At 39.0% G+C, this 25,763-nt stretch overlaps 1 protein-coding gene and 1 long non-coding RNA gene across 10 annotated transcripts in view; one reads left to right on the top strand and one right to left on the bottom strand.

The window, feature by feature from the left end:
• Positions 1-25,763, bottom strand: part of ATOSA (atos homolog A) — an 80,501-nt gene that overhangs the window by 31,963 nt on the left and 22,775 nt on the right. For 2 of the 9 annotated variants that reach the window (XM_070422586.1, XM_070422596.1), the window contains exon 1: positions 22,842-22,978. The exons of 4 other annotated variants lie outside the window; for them this stretch is intronic. In XM_070422586.1, the coding sequence (XP_070278687.1) occupies positions 22,842-22,878 (37 nt within the window). In that variant the 5' untranslated portion in view covers positions 22,879-22,978. Of the gene's footprint in view, positions 1-22,841; positions 22,990-25,763 lie in introns of those variants that run through there. 3 more of the 9 variants (XM_070422525.1, XM_070422534.1, XM_070422605.1) reach the window with 2 other exon arrangements.
• On the top strand, positions 1,785-19,488 carry LOC139015146 (uncharacterized). Its single transcript, XR_011472415.1, has 3 exons — positions 1,785-1,846; positions 2,178-2,263; positions 18,815-19,488. It is a non-coding gene; the product is annotated as an uncharacterized lncRNA (long non-coding RNA).

The raw sequence follows: 25,763 nt of genomic DNA, 5'->3' as shown, positions 1-25,763 counted from the left end.
AACTGGGGATCCAACCCACAACCTAGGTATGTGCCCTGACAGGGAACTGAACCCATGACCTTTTGGTATACAGGATGACGCTCCAACCGAGTCACACTGGCCAAGGCTTAAGAATAACTTAAAAAAAAATTTAGGTAAAAGCTAGACTCTCATATTGATGAGAAACATATATGGATGGATCTGAGGATAAGTGTAAAGAATTAGCAGAAGAGGTTATGCTCAAAGAATAGGACTTTCAGTTGACTTAACCAGTATGTAGTAGGTATTAAGACTTCATTTATTCAACAAATATTCATCATACACCTACTGTGTGCCAGGCACTTTCCTAGATACTGAGAATTGGAGCTTACATTCTAGTGGGAGCAGAGAAAAACAAATTAATAAGAAAAAATCAGATGGTGCTAAGTGCTGTGCCATCATTGTCAAAAGGGTGATGTGAGAGTGATGTATGAACACTGTATATAGAGTATCCAGGGGAGGCTTTTCTGAGCAGATAATATTTAAGCTGAGATCTGAACAAGAAGCTAGCCTTTTGAAAAACAGGGGAGAGAGTATTCTGAGCAGAGGGTATAAGGTGAGAATGAGTGGGTAACGTGTCTGGAACTCAAAGGAGGTTGAGAGAGGCTGGAATGGCAGTGGGAGAGAGGGAAAGTGGTAGGACATGAAGTTTAGAATGGTGGCCAGGGACTAGATTGGATGGAATATTGAAGCTACAAGGGGTTTAGATTTTATCCCAAATGCCACGGGGACCACTGAAGGGTTTTAACTAGAGAAATGGTATGATCTGGCTTACATTTTAAAACCATCACCCTGGTTGCTATCTATAATAATAAAAGCGTAATATGCTAATTAGACTGGACAGCCAAACCTTCTAGACGAAGCCAGGGCTCTGAGGACCGAGCCCCTTGCGCAAATTTCGTGCATCGGGCCCCTAGTGTTGATAATAAAACAGGAAAGATTCAAAGTAGGTAGATATACTAGTTAGGAGGTCACTGTCGTTGCGCAGGGTTGGGGTATAGTTTTGGGAATCATTGGCATTTGGAAAGTGTTAAGAGCCAAGTTACCCAGAGGAATATGTAGGAAACTCCTAATAGAGCCTGGGGCCCTCCAACAAGAACCAATTAGGTAGATGATGAACCACTACAAGCAGCTGTCAAATATGGTATCTTGAAAGACACAAGAAAAAAAAATTTTCAAGGAGGGTGTGGTTAATGGAATCAAACACTGGTGAGGTTTAATAAAATATAAACAAAGAAGAGGCCACTGGATTTGACAATAAGGAAGTCATTGGTGACCTTGACAACAGTGATCTCAGTAGATGGTGATGATGGAAGCTTGGACAGATGTCAATTATTGTCAATTATTGTGAATCGTCAATTATTCTGAAGGGTATAGATGATAAACACAAAAGCCTACTTTCCCTAGTATTCTTTGAACACAATGGCCATTCATGTATCACAATAGCCCTTTCTATAAAAGCAAGATAAGTATTAAACATGCAATATCATCATTCTTACAAATTTGTTGCCAAACCCTAAAACAGAAAAAAGACGTTCCCTTCTAAGTCTATGGGATAGGGGCAGGAGAGCCTCCCTATGGCCATGAGATCCATTCACTAAATCTTACTAATGTGTTTTTTAAAGTTGTCTTGGACTTCAATACTTCCTTTTTAACCTCAAGACAGTTACCTAGTTAGGCTCTTACTGCCTCACAACCTGAATTACGACAACAGCCTCCTAGCTACTGAATCCAATGTAAACTCTTAAGCCTGACATGAGGGCCAGGGCCACCACACCGAGCACTTCCAGATTCGGATGTGAACAGTGAGGCTTGGAATTAATCAGAGGTGACCCTGCTTACGACTCCACCTTCGAAGTCTCAGTGGTCTTCCCCTTTGCTTCCATCTTTTACTGCTCATCTTTTACATCTCATCTTTTACTGCTCCCTACATGCTCCCTCTGTTCCAGTCCAACTGTTCCCTACATGACACTCTACTCGTTTCCCATCTGGTACCATTGCTTACTCTTTTTTAGCTATTAGACATGCCTTCCTCCTCTCCTCTCCACCAATTATGAGCTTTCTGAAGAGCTTACCTGACTCCCTGTTTTTTTCACAAAAGACTTCTTTCCAAACCCATTTCCACACTGATCTTTCACTTACTTTGCATTCCTCCCCAGAACTCACGTAAGCAATCTAGGCTACCAAGGGTTACTTCACGGTGCTGGCGCACAACCTTAAGGTCATGAATTTCACCACCATGTGGGTAAGTTTCACTCTGTCCCATGGACAGATTGTACTGCTAACTTCAGCCAAGCTTCCTGCAAACTTGGGGCACTGATCACAAGTGACCGTGAAAGAGGAAAGGACAGGTCAGTGCAAATCAACCATCACTTCAGGAAAAACTCAGCTTGCTTACAAGCTCCCACCCTTTTCTTTAGAATAATATTCTTAATATTTCATGGATGCATAGGAGTTAAATTCTACATACATGGAAATATTTTTGGTTTCTAATCTTATGTTTCAATCTCAGAGTTATATGTTGTGTGTTTCTGTTTTGACTGAGAAAAGGATCTTAGAAATCATGTAGCCTAACCTACCTTAATTCTAGATGAAGAAAATAAGGTACAAAGACATTAATTTTCTTGTTCAAAGCTGTCTATTGCAAGCTAGAATCCAGGTTTCTTCACTTCTTGACTTATATACCATGAGAAGTCCTTAAGCAGAGAGTAAAATCCAATGTTGACTTTAGTGACAAGTGCAAAAAATAGTGGCTATGGCTGTGAACAAAAGAGCAATTTTAAATGTGCACTATTATTTTATGAATATTTGTTGCACATAAATATTTTCACATACAGAATAGTATCTTCAAATACAAAAATATTCTTTATTTTTTTTGTTAAGCAACAAAAAAAATAAATTGAATTTTAAAAAATACTTAGCACTCTATTATGAAAAAAGCAAAGTGATCTGCACACAGATGTATTACAGACTGACTTTTAAAAGCAACTTTCTGGACATGCATGTGGTTTGTTTGAATTCAACCAAGTATTTCTGCTGTACATTGACATTATACAATAACCGCTGAAGTGAAAATTATGATTAAAGCATTGCAATGTTCTGAGGTGCCATCTGAAAAATCTAAGTCATATGCATGCTTTTTATAATAATCTAGCTCTGTGAAAACTGGCTCTAAATATTAATTGTCACATAATCCAAACATTCAATTTAAACAAAGATGATCACCATCATTCTGAGTTGTGAAGTGTTTCATCGGGTGCTTCTTCAGTTTAATTCTCATGATGTAGCATAGAGTAACAGTTAAGAGCATGAACTGTGAGCTCATGCAACCAGTTCTGCTACTTGCCAGTTGTTCAGCTTTGTACAAGTTATACACCGTCTCTTTGCCTCAGTTTTTTAATGTACTAAATGGGGGATAATAAGTATCAGCCTTCAGAGGGTAGTTACAAGGATTGAGTTATTATTAATAAAAATTTTAGGATATTGCCTGGCACCTATGAGCACCACATAAATGTTTGTTATATTTAAACAAAGAACAAATGCAATGATGTGGTGTGTCTTTCTCTTACTTTCAGATGAGGAAAAATTTGTAAAATCATTTGCCCAAGGTCACGCACATTATTAGTAACTGGAAAACCTTCTCTAAGGGAAAGTTTTTAATTCTCAATTACAGAAGCTCATATTTTTCATTTCACACAAAAGTTACTCAAGAGTCTACCCTACCAACTCAGGGCATAGATTCTAGAAAGCAACTTAGACAGACATATTTTCAAGAATTCCTGGTAGTAAAAGAATTTAAATAGCTATTCTTTTCTTTCTGTCTGTCTTGCCTGCTTGAAGCTCTCTCAGTTTAGATATTATGGAAAAGGCCTAGATCACATATGGTTCCAGAAACAGCAAGAGGATATCCCACTTAGAAACATTATCCTTGGAATGTTTGGGAAAACTGTACAATTAAATCTGCTTATAAATAAAGCATTTCAAAGTTCTGTTTTGTGCATAAAAGCACTTAGAGTTAATTAAAACCAAGCTTGGTCCCTTTATCATCAAAGAAAATTAAACCGCTTTTGTGAGCAAAAAGGCAGGAGTAAGATTTTTTTAAAAAAAGGCTGAGACTTGGCTTTTGTAGGAATTCAGGAATTACAGAACTAACAGGAACCTTCAAGAGCATGCATTTTTAGTAACTTATAGTGAGGAAATTGGACTTCAGAGAGGTAAAGAGATTGCTCAGACACACACAGCAATAATAATAACACGAGGCCTTACACCAGATCTCCTGTGTATGTAAAATGTTAGAAATTTGAGGACTTATTTCCAAATCTCATCTAGTCTGCCCACCTAAATTCTTTCACCCTACTAGTGCAATTCCAATTCTGACTCAGGGAGGAATCATGGGTGGAAAATCAGCCTTAGGTATTTGTTGACTTAGTATCCAGGTCATTCTTGCTGCTCACTCTGTATCAGTTAGCCGGCCTCTGAACGTCAATTCTGGTTCTAGTATAAAACATCTTGGTGTCTAATTCCCAATCCTTGTGAATCCTAACTGGACCTCCAGACTACATGGCTACTAGTCCGCATTCTTGCCAGAATGCTTTCTCTCTCGGCTCGTATAACCAGTCTGGACCTTATTTATTTATTTATTTTTTTGCCACTGAGGCACAGGTGCTTACCTACCTCAGGTATGTTTCTTCAATATCTAATGTATCTAGTATGGATTCTGATATGCCATGGGCACCCAAATTAAACCTGACACATTGAAGGTTGCAAAAGAAGAGTTGTGAATGAGTTAGAAAACACCAAAGAGGGATGCAGGAGTTAAAGGCATTAAAAGGAGTTAAAGAATACACTGTTTCAAAGTGAATATTTTCCAATGGAGAAGTTGAAAACTCTTCCAACTTCTTTTTAGTCCCAGATTTGAGTGAAACTTCAAGTCAAGTGGGAAGCAGATGCAAAGAGAAATTCTCTTATAAGCTTCATGTGTTCCCACTCCAGGTATCACACAACTGTAATTTAGGCTGTTTGTCTCTAATTAGACTGTAAACTGTAGGTGTGCAGGAGCCTATTCATCGTTCTATTTACCAGTGCCTGGGACAGTGCCTGGCATACAGGAGAGCCAATGAACACGTAAACAAAATGAATGTATGCTTACGTGTAGTTATACAGCTAATTAAAATACTTTAGCACGTGTATATCTACTTCAGATCTATATGTAAGCATGACCAACTGTGAAGAATGCAGATGTTATAGGACAGGTAAACTCGAGTTATTAGCCCTATAACCGATGGCAGGCTGCAGGTGGTCAAAACATCAGATAATGTACAGGAAGTTCTTTTAACTTCTATTTTAGTACGTTTTTTTTAAAAAAATTTAACTTATTCACACGGATATTTTAATAAATATGTTAACCCCTCCCCTCGACACACAGACCCCACTAAAATGATATTATGTATGTTCCTGGATCTTAGTCAACAGTGTCTCAAGAGAATTCATTTTCTTAATTCCAATTTGAAAGCTAGTTCTGTCATCTGATAATTTCTCCTCTAAAATGCTGAAAGCAGGTAATTTTGCGGTCTTGTAAATTTCATCACACTAAATCTCACAGAAACTAAAGAAGAAGCCTTAGCTAATCCCCTAATCACGAATTCTCTATCATTAATAATTAACACAACTAGTATAACCAATAGAAATGAATGAAAGAAAAACAGGCTTAGTGACTGGATATGTGGGAATTGGGAATTTCAATGATTTTCAATGCTCTGAAACGTTTGTTAAATTTTTCTAACACTGTTGCTCATTTTGTAGGCATTCTATCAGGCTCAGACTAGTGTTTTTGCGAATTTTATAAGTAGGTTTATAATTGTGAGTACATGAAACAGTGTATTCTAGTATTATTATTTATTAATTATTGTATTATTTTTCATACAAACAGCTGAAAACCTACATTTGCTCCCCTGTATATACAAAATTTTAAGAGAACCTACGAGAATTCTAGAAGCCTAGAAGGCACTCCTTTGACATGAGCTATGACAGTCCTTTTGTACTCAGCATCAAGCCACACTGAGTTCCTATGTTCTCTAAGTTACTTACAGCCAAGTAATAGTATAAGTACTCACCCTCCCCCACCTTCACAAATATTGCCTAATATAAAACAACAATTTTCTACCAATTAGAATTTGTTTACCATCAATACAATGCTATATAGTTTTAAAAATACTATTGTAGATTATAGCAAAACTTTTCAAAAGGCATATATTTTACGCCATTTAAATGGCTTGGGTGATTATATTATAAATAGATTAAAAGCTTACATGACTAAGAAATATGGCATTTATGATTAGTATTTACATATCTTCCATTAAAATTATTTTAACTAAAAATGCTGCAAAACTGAAAAAGGAACAAAGACCAGATAGGACACACAGAAAGGAAATGGTAAGATACCATCCATAGCAATAATAACCTTCAATGTGAATGGTCTAATTAAAAGCAGAGATTATCAGAATAGATTAAAAAGCAAGACACAATTACATACCACCTAAACAAAACCCACTTTAAATATAGACATAAATTGGTTGAAAGATGAAGATTGGAAAGATATACCATGTTAGCATTAATCAAAAAAAGCTGGAGCCCGGCCGGTGTGGCTCAGTGGTTCAGCATCGACCGGTGATGCAGGGTCACGGCTCAGTTTCCAGTCAGGGCACATGCTTGGGTTGTGGGCTCAATCCCTAGTAGGGGGTGTACAGGAGGCAGCCAATGGATGATTTTCTCTCATCACTGATGTTTTTAGCTGTCTCTCCCTCTCCCTTCCTCTATCTGATATCAAATACAGATATATTTCTTTAAAATATCCTATATAATAAAGGGTAATATGCAAATAGACTGAACGGCAGAACAACTGAACAACCAAAAGCATAATATGCTAATGATATGCTAAGGCTGCTCAACTGCTCGCTATGACGTGCACTGACCACCAGGGAGCAGATGCTCTGACCGGTAAGTTAGCTTGCTGCTGGGGTCCAGCTGATCGGGACTGAGAGAGATGGGCCAGACACCCCTGGACCCCTCCTGCAGTCCCTCCCCAGCCTGATCGTGCACCGGTGGGGTACCTCGGCCTGGCCTGCACCCTCTTGCAATCCAGGACCCCTACGGGGGATGCTGGAGAGCTGGTTTCAGTCTGATCCCACAGGCCACTGCCCTTGGGAGGGCGCCAGACGCAGGGCTCATGGCTGGCGAGCGCTGCTGTGGTAGCCTGAGCCTCTCCCAACCGTGACCGATTGGGTGCGAGACCGAAGCAGGCACAGTGGGGCCGGGATGAGCGGGAGCGGCAGGTAGCAGCTGCAGGCGGCATTGGACTGTGGGTTTCAGCCTGATCCCTGCAGGCCACCCAGAGGGACCCCACCTGTGCACGAATTCGTGCACTGGGCCTCCAGTTTTAAATAAAAGAAATAAAGCTGAAGTAGTTGTATTAATATCAGATGAAATAGACTCTGGACAGAGCAAATGATGTTGCGAGTGATAATGATGGCCATTTCATAATGGTAATGAGGCCAATCCATCCAAAGAGCAGAACAGCCCTAAACTTTTTGCACCTAATAAAATAGCTTCAAAACGTATAAAGTAAGAACTGATAGAACTATAAGGAGAAACAGATGACCCACAATTTTATTTGGAGATTTCAACACACTCCCCTTTTCAATAGTCAATAGAACAAGAAACAGAATTTCAGTGAGAATATAAAAACAGTTCCACCAACCTGACCTAACTAGCGTTTACAGAACACTTTACTCAACAAAAGCAGAGTACAGATCTTTAATAGGCACACACAATACATTTAACAAGACAGACCATATTCTGGGCCATAAAACAAGTCTCAATACGTTTAAAGGATTTAAATCATCCAAAGTGTGTTCTCCAACCACAATGGAATTAAATTATAAGTCAGTAAGAGAAGGATATCTGGAAAATCTCTAAATATTTGGAAACTAAATGACTGATGTGATTTTAATAGTCACTGGACCATCCATTTACTCTGAAGTGAGGTTACCAAGTGCTACGGACTGAATAGTGTTCCCCTAAAATTCATGTTGAAACCCTAACCCCCAAAGCAGCTGTATTTGGAGATAACGGCTTTCAGGAGGTAATTAGGACTAAATAAGGTCATTACAATTCTATAGAACTGGTGGCCTTATAGGAAGCAGAAGAGAACCCTCTCCCTCTCTCTCCAGGCACATGCACCCAGGAAAAGCCCTATGAGCCCACAGCAAGAAGGCCTCTGCCTGCAGGCCAGGAAGAGAACCTTTACCAGAAACCAAATCAGCTGTCAGTCTGATCATGGACTTCCCAGCCTCCATAAACTGTGAGAAAATGAATTTCTGTTGAGTAAGCCTCCAGTCTGGTATTTTGTTATGGCAGCCCAAGCTGACCAATACAACAAAACTAAAAGTCAGGAATGTGGCTCCCTATTTCCTGTCCATTCCTGAAACTGAGAAGGAAGCAGTCTTGTACTTAGCTCCAGATTTCTGGAAAAGGCATGCTGCAGCCTGAGCCTAGAGCCTAGATGTTTTCAATTAATAAAAGAGGGAGTGAAAATACCGGGCATAAATGGATTTCCAGAAGCCTTGCACTTGGGAGATTATGGGGTTAATAAAGTAATACTTCATTTCTTATTTTACTATCAATCATGTGTATACATAGTTCCAGTTGGAACTCAGAGGGAGAAATGGGGAGTAGTTGAGTAGTACCAGGAATCTCTAGCAATTATAATGACTATCTAACCATATTGGAAAATTGTGAGGATCAGAAGTGAGATATGTCAATTGAATCATTAAATTGGTCTTACTCAAAAGAAAAAAAACCACCTTTTGTAATTTGTCATAGCTACTTAATAAAGGTGGGGTAAGGGGAGAAAATTAGAGAGAAAAAAGAGTGGGGAATAAAGGGAAAAGAAAAACAAAAACAATGGTAAATACATGTAGAATTCACTAAGCCCAATATTATAACCTACTCCCCCTTACTAGACATGCACCTCCAACCCGAAATTCGCTCCTCCTCTTGAGTTCTCTATACAGGGTTGAGCAAAAGAAGGTTTACAGTTGTCTGTATGGAAAATAATACAAGAATTAATTCTGTTTCACATACTCAAAATTGTAAACCTACTTTTGCCCCAACCTGTATAGTCTAATATTATCCATGCTCAACTGCCTAAGCCAAAAACTTGGCAACTGAGTCCTATAAATTGTACCTCCTAATTAGAGCTAGCCACTTTTTTCCTCGTTCCATAATCTGTGCCAATACTACTAAGGCTGTCTCTTATGTGGATAGTTAAAATAGCTCTGTGATTGGTCTCCATACATCTAGTAGTCTCTGATCCTTCCCATACATTCTCATATCCCTTGTTAGAATTATATTTAAAATATAATGTGATTATGTTGTCTTAAATCTCCTTAATGGTTCCCACTGTTTACAATTTAAGGCCCCAACCTTTACTTTTTAAGAAGCAGTTTAAAAATCATTTAATAGAGGCATAAACAAAACATCCCTTCCTCCCTCAGGCAGATATTTCTTATTATCCTATTGGTATTAAAGCTAAAAATCCAGTGAGTGAGTTCCTTGAAGACAGAGACTAGCTCATTAATTTCTGTATCTTATATGTTGGAATTTCCTATGTAAATAATCATGTCACTGCAAATAATTTTACTTCTTTCTTTCCAGTCTTAATGCTTATTTTTTCTTTTACTTACTGCAATGGCTTGGTATACAATGTGGCATAGAAGTGGCTAGACTAAATACCTTCTTTCTGATTTTAGCAAGAAAGTGTTCAATATTTTACCACTAATTATAGAAGTAACCCAAAGTCCTTCCCCACCCTGCCCTCTGCTCCCACCTCAATCAGCCTGAGAAGCTAATCTATCATTTGAAGGAGCAATGATGGGGAGGATAGAGACCATGTTCCACAAAAGTGGAAAACTGCCAATTCTAAAAAAGAGGGGGGCAATGGACCAGAAGGCTATGAGAATGATAGCTTGCCAAAAAGAAAATGAGATGATGCAATAGCACTGAGAAGGAATACCCACTGGTTCCTTCAGTGGCTCCACCGCTTGAAGAAGACAGACAATGCCACCCTTGTGAGCATTTGTTGGTTCAAGCGCATCCATTCATTAACCTCTGCATAAACGTGGGGAGATCAATTATTCAGAATGGAAAGTTGCAGTTTAATTGTAAGTGGTTATTGTAAAGATACTACCTCCCTATAAGGTTGGTGAAAACAAAAACAATACTTTTTGCTCCCTAATGTTTTTCCTCCAAGGCAGTTTCATATTGTTCTATTTCCCCTCTCAAATGGTACTCTGCCAAAGGCAGTGTCCTTTGATAAAGATAATGATCAAGCATGGGGATTTAATGCTTAAGCAATGCTTTTAATGATTGTGTTATTGGATGACTCTGTGGTCATTATCAACTTCAGTCAGCCAAGTATAGACTATTTCCTAGAACCAGATTAAACTGGTTTTAGTTCAGCCAATTCACAAACCCAATTATAGTCAATTGAGTATAGTTATTACGCTCAATATTGTTGTATTATTCTAAAATCAGCTGTTTAGAAAATAAATGCGCCAATCTGCTTTAATAATAAACTAGCCTCACGACCTTGGGAAAGGTCAGTTAAACAGTGACCCTCACTCAGCAAACTCACCTGTAAAATGAAGGTGTGTGAAACTAGATGGTCCTTCAATTTAAGTATCTGATTCTATGAGTGCCAATTTTGGGAGTTATAAAGTAATACCACCCCATTTATTGTTAGTACCACTTTTGCCACAATCACAGACCGATGGGGGAATATCTAGCCTACTACAAACTAAAAATAATCAGGGGGGGTGCTGATCACAGTACGAAACTTGTCCCAACCACAGTTATTTTTGTTTTTGCGGCTCAAAATGTTACAATGACCTATGCCTCCTTCCTTTCTCTTGTCCCCAATAAGCCATCAATGGTTAAAGTCTGACTCCTTCTTCAAATAACTTCCCACACCTGATCCCTCACCATTTTCAGTTTGGCTGGAGCACTGGATGCATGAGGGGCAGTAATGAGAGAAGAGGTGAAAAAGGGTAGATAGGGTCCTTTTTCACCTCATCTCTCATTACTCTCCTCTACTTTATGCATCCAATGCTCTGGCTAAACTGATCTACTCATTCTCTCCTGGAGCCACCTCAAGGTGCCCCACCCTCTGTAGTATTCCACTGAATCACTAAACTCCTGCTGTTCCCAGGACCCCTTCCTGCCAGGCCACATGACCCCACCTCAGCTGTTGTAATCCTTCCCTCCAATTATGTCAATATTCTTAAAGCCACACCATGGAAAAATGTTGCAGTAAGGAGGTGACATCATTTTGTGTATCAGGAGAGCACTCCCAACTCTCTTAACACTCTTCTTGCCTGCTTTTCTTGTCTTCAGTAACTTATCAATGATTTCCTAAAATTATAGCTAATGACTCAAAAATCACTTCATCTAACGTTCAAATGACTGCATTTCTCTCCATTTATACAAGCCTTTTAAAACATTCGTTGGTAGAATTTTTAATATTTTCTTAATAAAGGTCCTAAATATTTCTATTAAGTTCATTCAAAATAAGATTTGTTTGTTGCTCTTGTGCATGGGAACTTTTTCATTACATTTTGTAACAGAATTTCTACTTTTATGGAGTTAAAACTTTAACTTTGCCACTTGATTAAAGTTCTACAGATTAAAAATAGGGTATGAAATGATGAGATGATCCCTATTTCAGCTTAAACATAAAATTCTTCATTAGGTCTAATCCCAGCTCAGCCAGTCCCATTACACTCTTCCATGGCTTTTTATTTCTCTTAGGAGAAGAGCTCATTGCAACTTACGTTCTTCCTTCCTTAAACTTAGCACAAATAAAATTAAATCAGTGTCTGCATCTCTCCTCTAACCCATTAAGCTCCATAAGAACAAGCTGATCCTGCTGCCCAGCACAGGGTGTGGCATGAACCAGCACTTGAACACATGTTGAAATAATGAACGGTCAATGTTCCATCATATGTGGTTTTCTTCCTATTTCAGCTTCTTTCTTTAAAAAAAAAAATATTTTTATTGATTTTAGAAAGGAAGGGAGAGGGAGAGAGAGATAGAAACATCAATGATGAGAGAGGATCATTGATTGGCTGCCTCCTGCACACCTCATACTGGGGGGGAGAAGGGGGATCGAGCCCACAACCTGGACATTTGCCCTGATGGGGATTCGAACCATGGCCTCCTGGTTCATAGGTCAATGCTCAACCACTGAGCCACGCCTATTTCTGATTAAAGTGATAAATCCTTGCTGTTCCCCTTTGCAGATAATTATCATTTTATTCTTCTTTTGGATTTGATATTTTATTTGCCAACTGTTTCTAATTTTTTTTTCACATTTAAAAAGTCAAAGTTGGAAATAAAATTCTACAAATGCATCACATAAAACAATGCACTACACCTAATTTCCTGAACTTTTGTTGCTTCTAAAGCAGGTCTTAGTTTAAATCAAGAGGGGTCTGGTTCCCACTCTCTCTTTTGTACTGAAATAGTTTTGTGAGTTGTTTTTAATGCCCTTTATCAATAGAAGTCTCTTAAATGGGACAAGGAAACATTTGTTCTTAAAATAATAAAATTGCATTAGGTAATCACCAAATCTCTAGCCCACGGCAAAAATATTTAAGTTGTCAAAAATAAAAAAGAAGAGAGCACTTTCTGAGTTCTAATTTCCAAATTGATTTCTGAGCCTCCACAGCCTTTTATGGGATTATAGAGAAAATTCATCACAATACCTTCTGAGTGCTTGTGTAATACATTAGGGGCCACTCAAGCTCTAGAAAGAGAACGGAATTTTAAGTCATTTTCAAGATTGGCTAGAATATCAGAGTGGGAAAGAGAACTATCTACATGTCAACGACTGTCCCTGAAGTTCAGCTCTTTTCCGGAGGCACTGGGAGAACAAGCTGCCTTTGCCTCACAGACCGTGGTATGGAAAGAATACAGATCACCCTCACTCGTGGTGATGTGATAAATGATAGCAGGGGAAGATCAGGGTGCTATGGGAAAGCACAGGCAGAAAATCAATCCTGGACATCACAGAAAGCTCCCAGAGGACTTGATATTTAAAGTGAGAGAATTAGAACTAGTCAGTGTTATTGAGGAAATGTACCAGCATCCATTTATTTTGCCTCCTTAAAGGCTGCTGGAATTAGGCTCCTAGCCACACCATCATAGATGCATGGGCACAAACTTAAGAGCTACACTTACCTGCACTAACCCTATTTAATTTCATTTTTCTGTGCTCTGTGTAAACCATTAGACCAGTGGTTCTCAACCTTGGCTGCACATTACAATCACCTGGGAATCTTTTTAAAATCCTGATTTCTGGGCCTCATCCTCCGGAAATTCTGTTTCTTTGTTACTAATGTTTCTTTGTTACTTTGCTATGAGCATCAACCCATAACAAAGAAACAGAATTTCCGGAGGATGAGGCCCAGAAATCAGGATTTTAAAAAGATTCCCAGGTGATTGTAATGTGCAGCCAAGGTTGAGAACCACTGCATTAGACCTAATTCATCACTGTTTTAGGGCTTAAAAATCCTCAAGTAGGAAATATTGTCCTTTTCACTGTCCTTTGTGGGACTACTCCTAATTATATGGTCTTACCACGCCACACCCCATGCAGAAAGAACCATGGGACAAAATGCTGAGAAAATATTGTCACAGAAGGAAACAAAATCCTCTCTCAAAACCACAAGTTCTAGATTTAGCTATACACTCAGAAGACAACCCTGTGCTAAAAAAGCAACAACCCACTATTCTAGTGTTTTGTTTTGTTCCACTGTTACTAATCCCAGATAACTGGCACATAACTTTCCAAAATTATCCTCAAGCTTAACCTAATTTAGTCTTACATTTTTACCTCGTGGGAATATGGTTACAACATAGACTGGTCCCAAAAAATACACTCTGTCCTTTCAACCTCCTTGCCTCTACCACATAGACCCCTACCTACTTCTACATACTCTCAACATTCATATTTTCCACTGAGTGTGTATTTGTATGCAAGAAACCTAAAACTCCTTTAAAAAGAAAAAAATAAAGTGGATGGAATAGTTGTTTTTAATTAAGAGTTGAGAAACTTGAGCACACAGTAAGATCAGTTCTGCTCAGTTCTCTCAAACAAAGATGGAACGACATGGCATCCGTAGCATTGGACCTGTCACCTCTAGTGCAGAATGATTTCTGGAAGTGATTCCAGGAGGTAGCCTACGGCCAAAGGAGTGTCTCCTTGGTTTCCTCTAATAGTCAGAGACGGCACGCAAGTCCTGGGCACCTAAACACTGCACTCCAGCCTGGTCCTTTTGTGCTAGGTTCTCTATCAAAAGCTCACCCAGACTACAGGAAGCAGTGCAGGAAAGTGGGCTACACCCGGCAAACCTACCTGCAAGAGTCCTAACGTATCATCTCCCTAGAAGCTACAAAGCAGTGCCCCATGCTCAATACTTAACACTGTGCTTGCGTACATGTCCTGAAGTCCTTCCCAGTCTGCTTTAAGCCTGTTTTAAAAAATGAATGCCTTTATTCTCTGACTGAACCCATGTTTAATCAAAGTATTTATGAACCTCTGGCTATTTTTCACAAAATTATGATGCCTTTTTTTTTTTTTTTCCGAACAAGGGGATAGACAGTTTAGCAGATTCTTAAAAGGATCAGTACAGCAACCTGAGAAACACTAACATAGTCACAGCTTCTGTTCTTTTCTGTTTGCATTTTTATATTTAAGGTAAGTATGCGTTACCCAATGCAAATACACCAATGCAACGCAATCAGGTAAAACTAGGATACTTATTTCTAAAAGAGTTCTCTGACCCTTTATGTCAACTGCAAAACAGTGTCTTTGCAGAAGCCTTGGGCAGTGCTATTGAACGCATTGACAGTGATGAAATAGAGCACACATGGAAGAGATTGTCTTTTCTTTACATCTGTTAGTTCTCTAATTCTCAATAAGCTAACCTGTATCTTCAGCTAATTGGGTGGCTAAATAATATAAGTTAATGCAGGACTCACAAAATCTTAGTGCTTAATAAAAATAGGAAAACCAGGCCTGGCCGGTGTGGCTCAGTGGTTGAGCATCAACCCATAAACCAAAAGGCTGCGGGTTTGATTACCGCTCAGGGCACATGCCCAGGGTGCAGGCTCTATCCCCAGTAGGGAGTGTGCAGGAGGCAGCTGATCAATATTGTTTCTCTCTCATCAGTGTTTCTATTTCTCAATCCCTCTCCCTTCCTCTCTCTCTAAAAATCAATACAAACACATTTAAAAAGAAAACAGGAAAACCAGGATTGGAACCCAGATTAAACCTCTTTCCCAAAATAACATAAAATTATGACCGATCAAAGCAATGACAATTCTGTGGAGAGTTGAAATTGTGCACACTTATTAAAATGACAAATAAAAGCATTTCCTGAACATGTTGGCTTAGAAGTTTGAGTTAAAAATTTAGCCCTACATCACGAGATTGTTATTCTTGAAGGTCTTATATTTCAAGACAGGTATGTATGTGATGATATTTAATTTTTGGCTCCCAAGCAGCTGGCTTGTCCCTTGTCGTCAATATAGGTGTCAAACACAAGGTCACCCTTAGCCCAGTCCTCACTGAGGAATTCAAAAGAAAAGTCAGAAACAAGCTGCTTCCCAGTAAAAAAAATCCCCAGTGGACTTAGCAACTCTAGTCAGGCAGTTCAGCATCTGTGGGCTCTCGTGTGCATGTGCACAGGCACGTGTACACACACACACACACACACACACCCCAAAAATAACATCAAAGAGCACAAATGCTCTCTTCCTGCCTTTTTTCTGTATCTTCCTGTTTTACTTTCTCTTACTATTATTGACTATCTTTCTTCAAAAACTTAGTCATGTACTTCCCTTCAAACCCTCTTCTTTCTTCTAAATCCCATATTTCGCCCTAACTGGTTTGGCTCAGTGGATAGAGCATCGGCCTGCCAACTGAAGGGTACCAGGTTCAATTTTGGTCAAGGGCACATGCCCGGGTTGTGGGTCAACCCCCAGTAGGGGGCGTGCAGGAGGCAGCCAATCAATGATTCTCTCTCATCATTGATGTTTCTCTCTCTCTCCCTTCCTCTCTGAAATCAATAAAAAATATATTAAAAAATAAAATTAATAAATCCCCATATTTCCATGATCATGAAGTTCCTACCTTAGAAAAGTATACCTGCATATAAAAAGCTCAGTGGGAAAGTCTAAAAAAAACTATACTGAAAATTCTCAGAATTTTAAAATGTAGAATAATTTTTAAAAAATATATTTCTTTATTGATTTCAGAGAGGAAGAGAGAAGGAGAGAGAGATAGAAACATCAATGATGAGAGAGAATCATTGATCGGCTGCCTCCTGCACATCCCCCACTGGGGATGGAGCCGCAACCCAGGCATGTGCCCTTGACCGGAATCGAACCCGGGACCCTTCAGTCCGCAGGCCAACACTCTATCCACTGAGCCAAGCCGGCCAGGGCAAAATGTAGAATAATTTTAAAGAAAAGTTTACTATAATAAAATCTCATATTTTTATTGAGTCTTAACTCTGTGTCACTAATCTAAGTAGTTTTCATACCTCCTTTTAATTTAAACTCCACAATTACCCAAAGACCTCTTTCTACAGGTGGGGAAACTAAGGCTCAAAGAGGCGAAACCATGCACAGCATCACACAGCAAAATAATAATTAATCACGAAGGACAGGACAAGCTATCCCAAATTTGAGCCCCAAAAGTCTAAATATTAAGAAAATGGAAACCAAGTTAAATTTTAATGGCCAAATTAGCAATAAAGTGTTAAACAATAGAAAACTGACTGGTAGTTTCCCTTTCATACTCTGTATGACAAGAAGCTTACAGCAAAATCTGAGGCCCAATTACTTATGAGCCTTATTTTTCTACCCTATCTTGACTACTTACTATAATTTATTACTTTAATGTCCCTGGGCTTATCGTAAACCTTATAATTCAAATATTTTGATGTTCAGAAGTTTTTGAATGAAAAATACTGAGGAGACCAGTGAAGAAAGAACAAGAAGATACTTCCAGTTTCTCAATTAATAGCCTGCATGCAACCACTTTTAACTTGGCTGCACCACAGAAGATTATATAATCAAATTCAAGCAATACTGCAAACAACTATATTTTTAAAACTCAGGCCCAACTGACATGGCTCAGTGGTTGAGCATCGACCTATGAACCAGGAAGTCACGGTTCGATTCCCTGTCAGGGCACATGCAGGAGTGGTGGGCTTGGTCCTCAGAAGGGGGCATGCAGGAGGCAGCCAATCAATGATTGTCTCTCAGCATTGATGTTTCTATCTCTCTCTCCCTCTCTCTAATCAATAAAAATATATTTTAAAAAATAATAAATAAATAATAAAACTTGGGTCTTTGACTTTAGATAGTGTAATATCTGAAAGTAAAAGGAATAAAAAGATTTACTATCTTTTCGCAAAAACAATGCAGTTTATGCACTAGCACTGTTGCCATGTGAAAAGGCCTGACAAAAGTTGTAAAAATTAAAAGTCCCTGCCCAGCTGACTATGATAATCAAATCATTTTTTTGGAATCAGAATATGAATAACTAGGAATTTCTTCAAGGAAGGGTCCAAGAAACATGTGTCACACAGCACTTAAAGCATACATACAGGCCCTGGCTGGTGTGGCTCAGCTGGTTGGAGCATCATCCTGTGCACCTAAAGGTTGCCGGTTAGATTCCCAGTCAGCGTATTATACCTAGGTTTCAGGTTCAATCTCCAAAGTGCATGAGGGAGGCAACCAATCGATGTTTCTCTCTCTCTCCCCCCCTCTCTTTTTCATCAGTAAAACATCCTCAGATGAGAATTAAAGAAAAAGCAACTAAGTACATTAAACTTTTTAATAGTATACATATAGGAATCAAACATTTGGGCAATACTTGAAATAGGAATGATTTAAAAGAGATTTCACATATTTGTCGAGAAAAAGAAAAACTCTGATTGTTATCCCTTCCCAACCTGAGGTTTTAAATTAGAGAATTTTTTGAAGAACTGTATATGAGATACTACTTACATAATATTGCCTGGTGATTTCAAAATAAAGAATTTATTTAAAATAAAATCAATTATAGCAATCACTGAATCTGATAAATGTGAGCATTTCTATTTGCTATGCTTTATCAAGTGGCCAAGACAAAAAAAAGAAATTCACTATTTTTTGAAACGGACTCATAGACACAGAGAAAAGACAAATGGCTGCCAGAGAGGAGTGGGGGTTGAGGAACTGGGATTGAGAAGTACAGATTGGTAGTTACAAAATACTAGTAGTCACAGGAATGTAAAATACAGCACAGAGAATATAGTCAATAATATTATAATAACTATGTATGGTGGCAGGTGGGTACTGGAAGTATCAGGAGGAACACTTTGTAAAGTATATGGTTGTGTGACCACTATGTTGGAACTAATACAAAATAATATTGCATGTAAACTGTAATTGAAAAATAAAATTTAAAGGTCTTTTTTAAAAAATCACTATTTTTGAGAACTGAAATATTTTTCGACTTATATGTACACAAAAGTGTAACTGATTTAGATTTAAAGATTTGACATAGAATAAGACAAATTTCTATTGTTAATAAATTCTGAGACTTGAAATACTCTAGCAACGCTACTACATTTAATCAAATTATAAACATCTGTTATTAATCTGAAGTTTTGATATTGAACAGGAACTTTCATTTACTGGGGGAAAAAAGACACTTTTCGAAAGTAGACATACAGAAGGCCAAGAGACATATAAAAACATGCTCAAAGTCACTAATCATCAGAGATGCAAATCAAACGACAATGAGGAACCATCTCACACCTGTCAGAATGGCTATCATCAACAAATCAACAAACAACAAGTGCTGGCGAGGATGTGGAGAAAAAGGAACCCTCCTGCATTGTTGGTGAGAATGCAGACTGGTGCAGCCACTGTGGAAAACAGTATGGAATTTCCTCAAAAAATTAAAAATGGAACTGCCATTTGACCCAGTGATCCCACTTCTAGGAATATATCCTAAGAAACCAGAAACACCAATCAGAAAGGATATATGCACCCCCTATGTTCATAGCAGCACAGTTTACAACAGCTAAGATCTGGAAACAGTCCAATGAGTGGATAAAAAAGCTGTGGTACATTTATAGCATGGAATACTCTGCAGCAGTAAAAAAGAAGAATCTCTTACACTTTGAGAAAGCATGGAGGGACCTGGAGAATATTATGATAAGTGAAATAAGTCAGTCAGAAAAAGATAAGTATCACAGGATGTCACTCATATGTGGAATCTAAGTAACAAAATAAACTGATGAACAGAGTGGATCCAGAGACATGGAAGCATGGAACAGAGTGTGGAATCTCAGAGGGAAGGCAGGGAAGGGTGGGTGGGTGGGCAGTAATGAACCAAAGACCTTGTATGCATATATGCATAACCCACAGACACAGACAATAGGTAGCTGAAGACCTGGGGTGGGTGGCGAGGGCAGGCTGGAGGGAGTCAATGGGGGCGGGGGGGGGGGGGGGGGCCATATGTAATACTTTCAACAATAAAGATTTATTAAAAAAACAAAAATGAAAAAAACAACAATTGTGGTACATCTATGCAATGGAATACTATGCTGCTGTAAAAAAGAAAGAACTCTTACCATTTGCAACAGCCTGGATGGAATTGGGGAGTATTATGCTACGTGAAATAAGCCATTCGGAGAAAGATAAGTATCACATGCTCTCACTCATTTGTGGAATGTAATGAACAATATAAACTGATGTACAAAAAATAGATCCAGACACATAGAAGCATTGACCAGACCATCAAATCTCAGAGGGAAGGCAGGGGAGGGGAAACTGGGCAGGGGGGAGGGGAAGGAGGGTAAGAGAACATCCAAGGGACTGGTATGCATGCATACAGGCATAACCAACAGACACAGACAATAGGGGGGTGAGGGCCTGTGTGTGTGTTTGGCTCATGGATAGAGCGTCAGCGTGTGGAGTAAAGGGTCCCAGGTTTGATTCCAGTCATGGGCGCATGCCAGGATTGCTGGCTCAATCCCCGATGGGGGACATGCAGGAGACAGCTGATCAATGATTCTCTCTCATCATTGATGTTTGTATCTCTCCCTCTCCCTTCTCTCTGAAATCAATAAAAATATATTGGAAAAAAGAGAATTTAAAACAAAATTTTTAAAAGCCCTAGCCAGTTTTCTCAATGGTTAGAGTGTCAGCCTGCAGACTGAAGGGTCTCAGGTTGGATTCCACTCAAGGGCACATGCCTCAGTTGCAGGCTCCATCCCTGGTCCAGGTCGGGGCACATGAAAGAGGCAACCAACTGATGTGTTTCTCACATCAATGTTTGTCCCTCCCCTTCCCTTCTAATCTTTCTAAAAATCAAGGGAAAAAATATCCTCAGGTGAGGATTAACAGAACAAAATAAATGTTTAGGGGCTGAGCCCAGGAATAAAATCTGGGATTTTTCCACCCAGCCCGAGGGCGTCAGTGGCTGAGCATTGACCCATGAACAAGGAAGTCATGGTTCGATTCCATTCAGGGCACATGCCTATGTTTCAGACTCGATTCCCAGTAGGGGGCATGCAGGAGGCAGCTGATCAATGTTTTACTCTTACATCAGTGTTTCTCTCTCTCTCTCCCTCCCTCTCCCTATTCTCTATGATATCAGTAACAACATATTTAAAAAGAAAGAAAGAAAACAAACAGAAAAAAACACAAAATCTGGGATTCTTCCAGGACTGTTTCTCCTGCAACACAAAGACATAGCTTTTGTGTGACACAGCAATAGGCTCAATTTTCTTGCCAATATCATGTTCCTTTATCTTTTGCAATATGTGAATAAAATCAGCCTGCTCTTGGAAGACTATTAATTCTTAAGAAATAAACCAAGGGAAAAGGGCAGCAAACCAATTCAAGCAAAGCTTTGGTATTTGTGGTTCTATAATTTTTTTTAAAAAGTAATTGTGAGGAGAATGATAGCTCAAAAAACAGAAATGACTAGAGTGACCTTCATATGGTTAGTTATTATTTAATCTTCTTAACATAATTCTGCTTCCCAGCCCCTACCACCTCACTGCTCCTCTTCTGCAAATGAGTGCTTTATATTGTGGAGGCCACTGAGTCCAAAGAATATAATAGCTTTCTGCATTTTGTTCTAATTTTTATAACTCCTATAAAGTTCAAGCTTAGGACTACACCTAACAACTGGAAAAACTGAGACATGCCAGAGTCTCTTAAATTTCAGCAACATGTCAGTTCATGTGAGAAACACTCCTTTAATGTTTAAGGACAATTTATTTTGTATATTTGCATCTACTATTCGAAGTCTTTAACTTAATAGAAGCATTAGATATGCATCATTAAAAGTGACCAGTCATGGGCACAAAAGCATGAGATATATTTTAAGTTCTTTTCAAAGAAAAGAAATAACTCTCGTCACTTATCAAATAATGCTAACACTGATTGCTAAGCCTTCCTAGTGACAGGTACTTCTTGGAAAGAACACCACCATCAAAACAATCTGATTCCAAAATATATTTGTAGAGATAAGAAATAAAGCTTGAATGTTAACTTTGAATTTATATTATACTAATTTTATTCATCAGACATAAATCACTAATTAAAAAGGAGCTACTTACACAACCAGGTGAAACTGAATGAGCAAAAGAAAACTGTTCATAAATGGATAATATGCTAATTAGTCTTCTCTGCTTTAATTAACTTAAAGGAATCATTAGCTAAATCAACTATGTAAACTCTATGATTTCACAGTATTTGAGAACATGGAAAAACACTTGTTTATCTAGGGTATTTTAAAACTTTCTTATAATCAGTTGGATAAACTGGTTTTTCCAGACCCCATAAAACCAAACCGTAGCACATATTGTGTTCAAGTACTACAAATATTGAATTAGTGAGCTTTAATTAGATAAGACACTACTATATTCTACTAGTATTTACTAAGTCAGATATGGAATTAAGAGGTCTACTTTAATTTTAAAATACGATCTTCACCATTTATGATATGCTGTGTTCAAAATCCTTTATTTTATTTTCAATTTTCTAGATGGACATTTAATAGAACACAACACCTACTTTGCTGTTGGATTATACTACTACCCTTTATCTGAACTGCACAGAATTAGTCAACAGATCAAATAATTAGGAAATTGTACAACTGGAGGTAGCTTCTTCAGAAATCCTTTGTAAAAAGAGTAAGTACATCAATTTCTTAAACTATGTCAAATTCTCACTAACCTAAATTCTGACAATCTGTCAAATTCATAAACAACAGATTGTAGTTAAAAACATGTAACTTATTTCAAATACATTCTCCTTAACAGCTTTTATTTTTACCTCCTGCCCTCAAATACAGTTCATGGATCTGGCTAACCCTATTCTCTTCCTAGTACTCTCATTTTTATCTTATTTCACACCCCATTAGAGTGAGCCCATTGTATTTTGGTTTCTTTTCTTCCTACTCATTGTTCAGATCAGCATTTTAATCATCTCTAAAGCAATGCTGTTCAAAGAAAACAGGCTAGAGGAAGCTAAATAAAATTCCCCAAGTTCAATGCTTTTCAAAGTAAGATCATTTTTCTTGACCTATTTATTACAAATCCATGCAAAGCAAACACCACACCTGGTAAACAGCTACAGAAAACTGGAAGCTTTAAAAATAATGCCGTTAAAAACACTTCATTACACACCTTCTCTGTGAGGCCCTTTGTTTCCACTGAAAACCATACTGGAATCCTCGCATGAAAGAAGTTGCCTTCTGGCTGTCAACTGCTAGCCAGCCAGGAACTGAGGGATCCAGATGTCTGCAGTGGTTAGAACAAATGCTCAGTGGTGGGTGCTGATTCCGCTCTCCCTCCAGGGCTGCTCACAAAGGCAGCAGAGTGAGAGCGCACATAGCAACAGCACTCACCGCTGATTGGACGCGGGGCGTGCTCGGCCCGCTCGCCGGGTCCACTACGGCTTCCTGTCTACTTGGCAGCGCTACGCTGTTGTCTCTGCTCCCCTTACCAACTCGGCTGTGGCGAGGCAACTTGAAAGCCAGGCGCGGCGGAGCGGCAATGACAGGGTGTTCTAGCACGAGCCCCTACAGTGTGCGTCTCTGGGTGCTTTTACAGAGAGACGTGGAAGGCAAACACTGCAGTCCGTGTTGCACAGAAAACGGAGGACAAAGGGGGTGGTGGTGGGGAATAGATTTATTACTTCGAGTTTCAAGTAAATCAGGTTCTACCAAGTGAAACCCCCTTGAAACCACGGAGATACAAACATTTACAATGAAAAGAAAGCATCCACCTCCGTCTACCTAGGACTAGGAGCGGCTTTCCCATAAACCCCACAGTCCTTAGAAAAGCACAACCAGTTAATTAAAATGGATGAGGGCCCGAAACAGCCCCCCTGCAAATGTATGCAGTGCCTTTTAAGCGGGCGAGGAAATCTGAGGTTAACAGATGGGTTAGAAAAATATTGAAAAAGGAAAAATAGTTAGTTACTCAATAAACTCTGGCAACAATAAAAGATTTAACTAGATATTGGCTTTAAAACATCTCTTCTTGGTGGTGAAGACCCAATACAATGTACAGATGATGTATCGTCTAATTGTACCCCTGAAACCAATGTCTCCCCAATAAATTCAGTAAAAATATAACACTGAAAAAAATAGAAAAAAATTAACAAAACATCTCTTCTTACATAAAACAACAATGACATTTAGCCTGAATTCATTTATTTTTTTCTATCATGAAAGTATCTGGAAATATAAAGACATAGGAGGTGTTTTTTTTTCTTTTCACGTTTCAAGTACTGAGCTTCAGTCTACAGAGTCTGCACTATCTCTACAAGCTTTAACAACAAAATCCCTCCCCAACTTACAAAGATGTCTGGGGGAATTATTGCAGGTAGTAGGAGATAAGCAGATATGAAGGATCAGGAGGAAAAACAAAACCACCTCATTTAGGAAACACTTCCCCAGAACATCACATAAACTAGGATAGTGTTTTTCAAACTTTTAAAGCAATGGGACCCTTTTTACTTGCATGCTTCCAATAAAGTGCGTTATTACTGGCGGCTGGAGGACTCTTATGCAGGCAGGTTTGTGGGAGTCGGCAGAGGCTACAGCAGAAGCACACTGCTGTTACTCAGATCTTTGTTTATCTGGAGTGTCTTGGGGGTAGGGAGCAGAGGCTGATGGAAACGTTGGCTCCATTAAAGTACCCCATGAGCACCACGAGGCTATTTTTAAATGGGAGGCCACAAACAACACTGCAGTTGCCTATGAGCCCCAGAATCCGCAAGATTCCTACCCCTACAGAAGCTTCTAGGATCCCTGGAGTTCTGGAGTGATTTTCAACCAGCATGCCACAAGAATTTTAAAACATGCAATACCTGACTATTTAGTCAGGGACACTGACCTCTTTTTCCCTTAGTTTGTCAAATAAAAAAACCCCCGACAACAACCAAAACAATAGCTGTCTGGTGTAAATGAATCAAAATTATATCTCTTTTTTTTTTGTCAGATCGGCAGAAAATATATTTTTTGGTGTGCCATAGAATTTTAGTAATTAGTTTATGTGCCATGAGATGAAAAAGGTTGAAAATCGCTGTTCTATAGCATACAAGTAAGAGTAGACAGTGTATACCCTGCAGGAGTTAAGCCCCATTGTTACCTTAGCATAAAGAAAGCTCCACAATTAGCCATAGGGAGAGTTAGAAAGCCCTCTGAGAAATAACAAGAGGGAAGATGGGTTTTGGGAGTACAATAAGCCTATGAGGTAAGTGACTGAGAAAAAGAAATGGCACAGCAGATAGAACAAAGATTTTGGAGTTGGGCCAACCAAACTGGGTTCAAAACATGAATCTGCCATTTAGAAACAGCAAGACCCTATATAAATTACTGAACCACCCTAAGCTTCAGTTTTCTTATCTGTAAAATAGAGTTAACTCACAGGGCTATTGTGAAGGCTAAAGGGTGCTTACTGCCAGCTGGACTGAATTTTTACTTACTAAGGACCCTTAAGCTTCTTTGCAAATACTATTCCTATTCCACTAGGAGTGGTCTTCCACAATGCCTTCAATTGATGTCTCAGCTTAAATTCTCTTCCCCAGGTAGTTTTCAATCTAGATCCAAGACTAGTCAGGTTCCCTGTACTTTTTTCTTAGTACTTAGCTCATACAATGTGAAATAATTTGCAAAACATTATTTGCAAAGTGACTGGTTTAATAAAATTCTCCTCCACTACATTGTAAGTGCTTTGTCTACATTATTGCTTACCTAACACCATGCCTGATTTATATACATACTAGTGGCCCAGTGCACGAAATTCGTGCACATTAAAAGGGAATCAATTAGAGGAAATATTTTAATATTGCTATCTGCCCTTTCTCTATAATAGAAGTGTCAGAGATTGTGCAAGACCCAGACCCGGCTGGCCCCACCCCCACTGGGTGAGACCCAGACCTGGCCAGCCCCACCCCCGTCAAGCCCCGCCAGGTGGGAGACAGAGCCTCACATCCCCCAGCCTTGCCGCACACCCAGCCCTGCCCACCCGCGCCTGCCATGCACGCAGCCTCCTGCTGATCTGTCGTTATGGCGTTAGGGTGTCATGACCATCTGCATA

Source organism: Myotis yumanensis, unplaced genomic scaffold (genome assembly GCF_028538775.1).
Source record: "Myotis yumanensis isolate MYYU_CA2020_CCGP unplaced genomic scaffold, mMyoYum1.0.hap1 SCAF_1, whole genome shotgun sequence".
Lineage (NCBI taxonomy): Eukaryota > Metazoa > Chordata > Mammalia > Chiroptera > Vespertilionidae > Myotis > Myotis yumanensis.
Note: the sequence above shows the minus strand (reverse complement) of the source record. Positions and strands in the feature narration are given on the sequence as shown.